Source organism: Colobus angolensis, unplaced genomic scaffold, assembly GCF_000951035.1.
Source record: "Colobus angolensis palliatus isolate OR3802 unplaced genomic scaffold, Cang.pa_1.0 Scaffold1, whole genome shotgun sequence".
Classification (NCBI taxonomy): domain Eukaryota; kingdom Metazoa; phylum Chordata; class Mammalia; order Primates; family Cercopithecidae; genus Colobus; species Colobus angolensis.
Genome location: NW_012110918.1, coordinates 8338842 through 8349751, shown reverse-complemented (window position 1 = coordinate 8349751; position 10910 = coordinate 8338842). Strand labels below are relative to the sequence as shown.

Below are 10910 nucleotides of genomic sequence, written 5' to 3'. Positions count from 1 at the left end.
GAAAAGAAAAGATGTGTATGCTGAGATTCTAACCACCAATGCGATGGTATCAGGAAGTGAGACTCTGGAGAGGTGATTAGGTCTTGAGGTTGGAGCCCCCGTGAGTGGGATTAATGCCCGTATAAAAGAGGCCCGAGAGAGAGGCCCCCTCACCTTTCCCATCATATGAGGACACAGCAAGGAACCCCCCCATCTGTGAACCAGGAAGCTGGCCCTCACCAGACACCAACTCTGCGGGCACCTTGATCTCAGACTTCTCAGCCTCCAGAACTGGGCAAGAAGACTGCAAACTACACCCCATGCCCTTAAAACTAAGAGCTGCTTATGGCTCCATTGAAAGAGAAAACACTTTTCATTGTTTGCTTTCCTACCACTGACTTAAACTCTAACAGTGTTCTATTAATATAATAGTTTGATGTTTTTTGTTTTCTGTAAGTGTCCCTCATCGGGAGAGAAGAAAAGTAACATTTGGCAATCTCTGAAGACATCTTTGTTATAACTGGGACAGGAGGTGCTACTGGCGTCTAGTGGGTAGAGGCCAGGGATGCTGCAAAACGCCCTGCAGTGGCCAGAATAGTCCCCCACAACCAGATGTCAATAGTGAGGAACCCTGAACAGGCCTGTCAGGTACACTTCATTTTTTTTTTTCTTTTTTTTTTTTTTTTTTTTTTTTTTTTTTTGAGATGGAGTCTCGCTCTGTCGCCCAGGTTGGAGTGCAGTGGCGCGATCTCGGCTCACTGCAAGCTCCGCCTCCCAGATTCACGCCATTCTCCTGCCTCAGCCTCCCAAGTAGCTGGGACTACAGGCACCTGCCACCACGCCCGGCTAATTTTTTGTATTTTTAGTAGAGACAGAGTTTCACCACGTTAGCCAGGATGGTCTTGATCTCCTGACCTCATGATCCGCCCGCCTTGGCCTCCCAAAGTGCTGGGATTACAGGCATGAGCCACCACGCTCAGCCAGGTACATTTCGTTTAACACAACCATCCTGTAAGCAAAGCAATGTTATTCCCCTTTCATTTTTGCAAGAACCTTAAACAGTATACTAAGATTTGAGCTTGGGTTTATCTCAACCCTTTTTGTTACTGTTTTCCACAGAGGAGGGCATGGAGGGATGGAGTTGCAAGGGCAATGCGGGGGTGGAGAGAGGCAGGCACAGCCGCCTTCCAGCCCCAGGCGAGGGTTGGAGTGAGCTGCTTCCGCTTTGGTGCTTATGTTCGAGTTTGTCCTCCAGACTCTGCCTCACTCTGCGTTCAGTCGGACTTACTAACCCAGGCTAGGCAGTTCATTTTCCCTGAGTACTAATGGCAATAGCTTTGTAAAGGGGCAAGAACTTATTCACAGTATGAGTTGGGTTTCTTCTATTTGCACTCGAGGTGGGATACCAGGGGCATGAGCACCAGTGGGCGTTTTTCCTCCTTTCCTTTTCCACCCAGTGAGTTCTTTCTACCGTCTGCTGATCTTCCGTGTCGGCCTGAATTCTCGCTGTGGTGTTCTTTCTGCGTGCGTAACTGATGTGTCCTGCCTTCTCATGAGCTCAACTCTCAGGGCTCACCTCTGTTTTCAGACGTGGTGACAAATACACTGTGTTTCCCCAGGACCTCTTCTTCCTGTTTCACTTTCTATATCCAGAGGGGAAGTGGACTGAAACCTCCTAAGGCAGCGTGGAGCTGTGGTTCCCTCCTGCCAGGGCCACTGGAGAACTGAGAGGAAAGATGTGCTTATCTCTAAACCATCACAGAATGCTCATTTGTGAACTTTTGTCCCTGCTACTGGCCTGGCCCCAGGTACAGGATGGGCCGGAGGGAAAATGCATTCCCTTTGCTCCAAACCTCTTCAGGGTACGGAGACTCAGATGCCAGTGTTCACTACCCGTGGGGCCATGTCATAGCTGGAGGAAAGCTGCAAGCAAACCGGGCAGCAGAGGACACTTGCGGGTGGGGAATAGAATAAGAGAGTGCGGTTCACGACCCAGCTCTAGCCTCCCCAGCTAGGTCACCTAGGGCAGGCCCTTTTCCTCATCGGCTCACTGGATTCTCCCTTCCCCAACCTCCCAAAGCTGTTGTGAGCATTTATATAAGTCAGCAAGCTGAGGCTGCTGAACTTCGAGCTAAACTACTCGAAGCGATTGTTTTGCTAATTAGCATGCACTATTATTTGCATTAAAATGACTAATTAGAAGAAAATTTTTAACAAAAGAGTCAACCAGCTGTTGTTTATGGTTTTAGAAAGTGAATTTTCTCAAAGGGAGGGATATGCCTGTCTAATGTCAGGAAGTAGTTTCCTTGATTTCTCCCCAAGGGTCCCTGGTGAAGATCTGTGCCTTGCAGACCCACCGTTACCGATGGATGGTCTCAGGTATGTTAGTGCAAAACAAGGTTGAGAATAGCAGGCTTGTAAATACTGGACTCCTCAAAGGCAGGACACTGGCCAGGTGGCAGCAGGTCAGATGTTCTCGAAGTTCATATTCTCGTGGCCATGGACACGGGCAGCTCCCACGACTCGGCCTGCACAAACAAGGCTGCCTCCTCCCTAATGGAAAGGATGTCAGAAACCCTTAGGCATATCCATCGCAGCCTGCCCTGAAATTCAGCTCTCACCAACGTCAGGCACCTCACGTAGGATACTCTTTTTTTTTTGAGATGGAGTCTCACACTGTCACCCAGACTGGAGTGCAGTGGCGCCATCTCGGCTCACTGCAACCTCTGCCTCCCCAGTTCAAGTGATTCTCCTGCCTCAGCCTCCCTAGTAGCTGGGATTAAAGGCGTGAGCCACCACGCCCAGGTATTGTTTTGTATTTTTAGTAGAGACGAGGTTTCACCATGTTGGCCAGGCTGGTCTTGAGCTCCTGATCTCAAGCAATTCGCCCACCTCAGCCTCCTAAAATGCTGGGATTACAGGCACGGGAGCCACCGCTCCTGGCTGGGTACTCCTTCTTGCCTACCTCTTTTGGATGGTGTCACATCCATCAGGCGAACCTTAAAATATTGAACATGGATCCACACCCCTTTCTGATACTTGGGTAGTGGCTTTCATCATATCTACTCCTGGAGTGATGAAGGACCTACACCCTGGGCCTCAGACTCAGAACCCACCTGTGTCTCTCAGACCAGCTCCCATCACCTTCCCTCTCTGATCTGTGGACTGGAGGTGACAGTTCCAACCTATATTTGAATTAGTCATTTTAATGCAAATGATGGTGCTCTACATTAGGCCTCTAGGCTCCAAATTAGGCCTTGTCTTCAAGATCCTAATCTCTCTGTGATTCTTTGCCTTAGGAAATGGGGCACTGGTGGCCCTTTCTATGCTGGACACTGGACTATAAGCCTTATACCTACAGTGAAATGTATGTGTCGATACTAGTCTAGTCTATCATTGATTACTGTAAAAATACATAAATCTATTACAAAAAGTTAAAATTTATCAAAAATTACACCCTTAAACACAGGTCATATATGGTGCCACTCACAATGAAGAGAAATGTAAGCAAACATAAAGATGCAGTGTTAAGCCTCTAATCTCAGCACTTTGAGAGGCTGAGGCAGGAGGATCCCTTGAGGCTAGGAGTTCAAGATCAGCCTGGACAACTTAGTGAGACCATGTCTATGAAAAACTTTTCAAAAAATTAAAACATTTTAAAAATGATGTAATATTACGTCATTACTACATAGAATTAACTACAGCCCACTGTACTACTGCAACCATTTTGTAGCCACCTCCTGTTGCTGTTGCAGTGGGCTGAAGTGCTGCAGGTGTTTGCGTAAAAGGCCTTGTCGGGCTTGGCTTGGTGACTCACGCCTGTAAGTCACCGAGGCGAGTGAGGGCAGATCACCTGAGGTCAGGAGTTCGAGACCAGCCTGACCAACATGGAGAAACCCTGTCTCTACTAAAAATGCAAAATTAGCTGGGCATGGTGACACATGCCTATAATCCCAGCTACTCGGGAGGCTGAGGCAGGAGAATCACTTGAACACGGGAGGCAGAGGTTGTGGGGAGCCGAGATCGCGCCATTGCACTCCAGCCTGGGCAACAAGAGTGAAACTCCGTCTCAAGTTCAAAAATAAAAATAAAAAAGGCCTTGTGACACTAAGCATCTCCTCTTGAGCAGTTCACCTCTGCAGTGAATTGCATATTACCGTAAAAAGTGATCTCTCTCAGTTCTTACGTATTTTTCATCATGTTTAGTGCTATACCATAAACCTCGAATAACACCATAGGACCCATACAGAGGGCCATTAGGGATACTGGAAGTGCTCCCAAGAAGCAAAGAAAAGTCATGACATTACAAGAAAAAATTAACTTGCTTCATATGTACCATAGTTTGAGGTCTGCAGCTGTGGGTGCCTGCCGTTTCAGACAGACAACGCCTCTTTATGAACAGACAGTGTAAACGTATGGTCTTGATAAATACAGTACAGCACTGTAAATGTATTTTCTCTTCCTTATGATTTTCTTAGCATTAAGAACTTCTATGCAGCTTGCTTTACTGTAAGAATATAAGAAGTGTTATCTAGCTTACTTTCTTGTAAGAATACCGTATATAATATATATAGCACACAAAATATGTGTGCTATATATAAATTGACTTTATGTTCTTGATAAGGCTTTTGGTTGGTATTAGACTATTAGTAACGTTTCTGGGGGAGTCAAAAGTTATATGTGGGTTTTCGACTGTGCAGGGGATTGGTGCCCTCAATCCCTGCCTTGTTCAAGGTTGTCAACTGTAAATTAAAAAGAATTTTTTAAAATGCATATCGATTTTAAAGCCTGGTTGCCCTGGTAGTGCTGACTCCAGCCAACTACATTCAGCCTGCTTGGGTGTGTGCATGCATGCTGAGAGGCCAGGTCCAGAAGGCTTGATGCTGTTGTCTGGTTTTGGAAAGACCTCCCTCTAACTACCTGGCTTCTGAACCTGGCAGGGGCCCAGGAGTCACAGCGGCTGATCTCTGGAGTCGAGCTTGCAGTGTGGGGCAAGCTCTAATGTCCTAGGACTCTGTGTCCTGACGTTGGTTGTTGTAAGAAAAGTGGAAAGATACCTGGTAGGGAATCAGAATCCCAAATTCTCACCAGGTGCAGTGGCTCATGCCTTAATCCCAGCACACTGGGAGGCCAAGGTGGGCAGATCACTTGAGGTCAGGAGTTTGAGACCAGTCTGGCCAACATGGTGAAACCCCATCTGTACTAAAAGTACAAAAATTAGCTGGGCATGGGGGCACACACCTATAATCCAGCTACTTGGGAGGCCGAGGCTAGAGAATCACTTGAACCCAGGAGGTGGAGGTTGCAGTGAGCTGAGATCGCACCACTGCACTCCAGCCTGGGTGACAGAGTGAGACTCTGTCTCAAGGAAAAAGAAAAAAGAATCCCAAATTCTCAACCTGCGGTTTACAGTGGTCACAGCTGTCCCATCAGGACCCCGCAGGAGATCAAACACAAAGGGTAAAATGAGGCAAAAAAAAAAAAAGAACAGCTTATTCCTTAGCAGGCTCTTTGGGCTCCAGACCCCATTGCGGTCGCTTGTTGAGCCAGACTGCATCACAGGTGAGCACTTTCACCTGAACATGGGATAAGTCTCCACTGCCTTCTTGTCCCCAGGTGTCTCCTGGAGTCAGTATCACAATTCCAGCATCCTGGACCCACTTCAAGCAGACAGGACACAAGGAAGAAATGGGCTATACTAAGAGGCAGTGAATCAAAAGAAAATGAGTTCCTCTCACTCAGTAGATTTGTATATCTTCCCTCTTCTTAAAAAAAAGTTCTAATTTGACCCCCCAAAGCCCTTGGTCTTGCTGCTGAACAGTGGTGGTGATTCAGTAGTTCTCCTTCATGTTTGGATCAAGGGGAATCATTGCCCTCTTCACAGATGTCAGAGGCGTCCTGACGCTGTGCTTCCAGCCCTTTGGTCCACAGCCACTGGTCAGGTCCATTTCCTTCCATGACCCTCACTACTCCATCAGATACACGCAGACCAGCGTCATCCTCCCACATCTGATCCCTAGGCGGGTGGCTGGTGAACTTGGCAAGCCCGTGAACCACAGGAAAGGACCTGAAAACCCATCTTGTCTAGCCCGATGCTGCAAGCTCGACTCTAGCCACCCCCTCAGTGTAGACCGCATCTGTCTGCACCATTTGAGGGTGGTTCCTTTGCAAGCTGGAATGTTCTTCAAAGAGCAGTCATGTAAGAATGTATGCTTGGCTGGGCGCGGTGGCTCATGCCTGTAATCCCAGCACTTTGGGAGGCCGAGGCAAGTGGAACACAAGGTTGGGAGATCGAGACCATCCTGGCTAACACGGTGAAAGCCCATTTCTACTAAAAATACAAAACATTAGCCGGGTGTGGTGGCGGGCACCTGTAGTCCCAGCTACTCAGGAGGCTGAGGCAGGAGAATGACATGAACCCGGGAGGCGGAGCTTGCAGTGAGCCGAGATGGCGCCACCGCACTCCAGCCTGGGCGACAGAGCAAGACTCTGTCTCAATAAAAAATAAAAATAAATAAAAATGCAAATGCATGCTGGTGGTGGTGATCGTGCCACCCCTCCTCCTTTCCTGCTGGCAAGACCCCAGTTTATTCAGATGGCGGCTCCCTTGATTTCAGGGAGCATGGGCACGGTAGACTCTTTCCCAGCCCCAGAGAGGGATGAAGACTGGCCTCAGTCAGTCCCGGAGTCTCAGGATTTGGGGCCTGAGGCTGTGATGGATCCAGGGATGGGCATTTGCTCCTATTCTGGCCAAAGAGGTATGAGGGATGCCGGGAAAGGCGTTCATTCCAGAGTAATGAGACAAAGACTTGATAAAGAAAGGTTTCTACCTTTCTACTTTCTTCTTGCCTAGGATGTAGTTGAGATGCCTGGAGGTAGCACAATCACTTTGCAACTATGAGGACCTAATGGTGAGGACGAAGAAAATAAAAGAAAACACAAAACCGAAAACAAAAGACGCCTGTGTCTACAGTGACATCATTGGGCTGCTGTATCAACCTTGGACTTTCTGTTGCATGAGCTAATAAATAAAGCCCTGTGTGTTTATGCCAGGGGTTATGAAAAGTCCAGATAGTAAATATTTTAGGTTTCAGGCCATACGGTTTCTGTCCCAACTACTTCACTGTGCTAATGTACATGAAACCAGCCATAAACAATTCGTCAGCCAATAAGCATGGCTGTGTGCCAATACAACTTCATTTACAGACACTCAAATTTGAATTTTATATAATTTTCTTTTCTCTTTTTCTTTTTCTTTTTTTTTGAGACAGAGTCTCACTTTGTTACCCAGACTGGAGTGCAGTGGCATACTCTTGGCTTCCTGCAACCTCTGCCTCCTATGTTCAAGTGATTCTCTTGCCTCAGCCTCTCGAGTAAGCTGGGATTATAGGCATGCACCACCATGCCCTGGTAACTTTCATATTTTTAGTAGAGATGGGATTTCACCAGGCTGGTCTCAAACTCCTGACCTCAGGTGATCGCCTGCCTCGGCCTCCCAGAGTGGTGGCATTACAGGCATGAGCCACCGTGCCTGGCCAAATTTTATATAATTTTCATGTGTCATGAGTAGTCTTTGTTTTTTCAATTACTTAAAAAATACAAAAATCATTCCTAGGTTGCAGGCCATAGAGAAGCAGGCAGCAGCCATTTGGCCACCATGCCTTAGTTTCCCTGGGTTTAAGCTGCTGTTAGTATGATTTCCTGTGACTGGCAGCCTCATGCAGTCCTACTTGACACAGTGACAGTAATGGTGATGTTCCTTATTGGGAAATATTCCTAACCCCTCTTGTTTTTCTTACGTCTATTTCAGAGGGTCTCGCTGTTGGAGTTGGATTCGGGGCTATAGAAAAGACGGCATCTGCTACCTTTGAGAGTGCCAGGTAAGCCAGTACCCTGGTACCCCAGAGCATGTTTCTGCACCCAGGGGTGCTCCGGGTGTGCGTGTCACCTGGGTGGGCTGTCTGTGCATTATCATTCGGCACCCCAACCCCACTGATGGAGGCCGCATGGGGTCCGGTGAAGGCCATCCCTGAGAGAGGAGTTTCCTGAGAGAGGAGTCTTTCAAATGATCTATTAAGTGGGTGATGATCATTCTGAAAATGAAACGTGGACAGAATCGCAAGCTGTACTCTAAGCACTTCAAAGGTGTGAAGACTGATGACAAAAAGCAAAGGCAGCCACTGACATTCTTCAGGCCTTTCCTTTTTGAAGCCCTCCCTTTGTCTTTCTTGACGCTGGGCTCTCCTGGTTTCCCTCTCTCTTTCCACCTGCTCCTGGAAAGTCCCTTCTCATCCTATGGCCTGTTCTTAAGAGGTGATGCTCCCGGGGACCTGTATCTAGAGCATCCTTCCTTTTCACTGAACGCACCATCCCTGGGCAACCTTCTCCATTCTTGTGACTTTATTTCCCATGTGTTTGCTGGTGATACCCAAGTCGAGCTCCAGCCCAGTCTTTTGTCCTGAATGTGTTCTTATATTTCTCCATCTGCTGTCATGTAGAACCTGCCCTTCCTCCAGGATTCCCTGTCACTGCTGTACCCAATTGACCAAGCCAACCCTGCCGTCACTCTCAATGCCTCATTTTTCATCACCTTCCATACACAAGCACTGGGCCTTGTAAATTCTTTGCTCTTCTACCTGCCTGGAAATAAACAGGGCGTGGGTAAGGTCACAGCCTTGGGATCACACGCTGTTCTCCAGACATGGTGCAGGTGAGGTCTCCATGGTTCACCCAGACCCACAAAGCCGTAAATGCCACACTCTGCAGGATGGAACCTTCTATCTGAAGGCAGCAAACTCAAGTGGCTTCAGGGGACTAAAAGATCATCAAAATGGGTGGAGACAGTCAGGTGAAGACAGTTGGGAACCATGAGGACTGAGGCAAACTTTAAACAGCATGCGCGCTATCTAAAGGTACTTGAATTCACAATTATTTTAAAACATAACTCAGTGCGGTGACTCAGGGGCGACTGGTTTATCACTCCTGTAGCTCATTCACTGTCTTCAGACTGATGCAGTCCCAAAATATTCTCCCTGACTCCCCCCAGGAAATAGCACTCCCTCCTGCACCCGTTGATCGTGACTGTCAAAAACGAATTTCTCACATAACCCCTTTTCCATCCTTCCCCAGTTACCAAGCCTGCGTGGGGCCTGTTTATGCACCCTGAGGACTGTGTTCAGGCCACTTCCTTGCATCTGTTTCCCCAGCTGAAGTGGAGCCCCCTGTGTATTAAATGTAGTCATTGCCGGTCACTGAATTCTAAGGCTGTATGTTAAGAGGCGTGCCTGCTCCATGAAGCCTCAAATATGTGCATGGACTGGAATGTTCTAGGGCAAAACTTTTCATGTTCTCAACTTCATATTCCTGCCTCTCAGACTCCCAAGTCATTCATTAAAATAATGCCCATGGTGAAAATCACATGAGATGGTAGATGAGGGCAGAGCCTTTAGAATAGAAGAAGTATCACCCAAAACAAGGGCTAATGATGACTCGTCACATCCTGCAGACTACTCTTCTAAGCGCGGGGCCTGGGGTGGGGGCATGTAGCTCTTCTGCCCCTGGCACAGCAGTTTTGATCCTGACTCCACTAGACCACAAGAGACTTCAGAGTCAAGCAATATCCACGAGGCCGAAGAGCCCAGAGGGTCTGGGGTCTGACCTTATAAACATTCAAAGGCCAGGTCCTCCCCGGAGCACAGGAAACCACACAGGCTGCAGAAGATCTGTGCCCAGCAAGTGACAGCTGTGCCTTAGGCATGGAACTCACAGGCCAGGCTCTCTGTCTGGTGGCACCACGTCCCCCGCGACATCATCATGTCAGCTCCAATGTTCCTCTGTTCTATCACCTGCACTTTCTGCCAATCTTTGTAAGTATTTCGGAAGAAAGTGCAGCAAAAATATTTCCAACTCAGCTCCTCCCTTCCTTGGACTAAACAGATTCTCCCTGAGTTATAAAAGCCCTCACCCGGATCCTCTACCTGGGGTGGAGTCAGTGCAGCAGGCCTCAGTGTCTTCAGCCTCACGAGACCCTCTGCTATACAAGCATCACTGGAGGGTCCATATGCCCCCACTCCTGACCCATTATTGTCACAGCCTGCAGGGCAGGAATGACGGAGCTCTGCTGTCATTGCCACTGTGTCCACAGAGTAATGAGGGCGGGGGGCCCTGCAATGCAGGCTGCAGAGAAGCAATGGGGGAAGAACATTCCCTCAACCTGACCCTTCAGCCCATTCTCCCCACTTTGAAAAACACGTAGAGTTTGTGATTCCCTCCTTCCTAAATGTCTGCCCTCTTCTTCTTGGGTGGCAAGATGTAGAACAGCCCCCAGGCCAAGGCTTGTTAGCTTTCTCTGCCTTTAGTTCACACTACATGTAGGATTTCATAGGAGGATAGGGACTGGAGTGTAGTGGAGAGTGAGCACTTTCCACTTGAGTAGCCACGAGGGAAAGGTGCGTGCTGAAGTGTAGCCTGGACAGGCAGAGCCTGCCACCCTGCAAGGCTGTAGAATTGCTCAACCAATAACAGGTTGGGGCCAGTGTTGTGCCTGTTGACACAAGGACGTCAAGGGCTGCAGCTTCCGGTTGTCTTATAATGCTGGGGCTTTCAAACCAGCATCTGTGCTTGTGTGTAGAGTCCACAGAGAAGCCAGCCCTACAGAAACAGGCTGTTATGGTGTTCATACACCAAGGCAGTATCTTGCCTTAGATTACCACCTGCAATCCAGGATGAGACTTTGATCAATTGCACTAAATCCACCCATACTCTCGGTTCCCTCTTTTTTTTTTTTTTTGAGATGGAGTCTTGCTCTGTCGCCCAGGCTGGAGTGCAGTGATGCGATCTCAGCTCACTGCAAGCTCCACCTCCCAGGTTCACGCCATTCTCCTGCCTCAGCCTCCCAAGTAGCTGGGACTACAGGCGCCCGCCACCATGCC

The 10910-nt window shown here is 48.4% G+C and overlaps 1 protein-coding gene across 2 annotated transcripts in view; it reads left to right on the top strand.

Annotated features, from left to right (window-relative positions):
* Positions 1 to 10910, top strand: part of SLC39A11 (solute carrier family 39, member 11) — a 458174-nt gene that overhangs the window by 364721 nt on the left and 82543 nt on the right. For both annotated transcript variants that reach the window (XM_011935093.1, XM_011935156.1), the window contains exon 7: positions 7790 to 7859. In XM_011935093.1, the coding sequence (XP_011790483.1) occupies positions 7790 to 7859 (70 nt within the window). The remainder of the gene's footprint in view (positions 1 to 7789; positions 7860 to 10910) is intronic.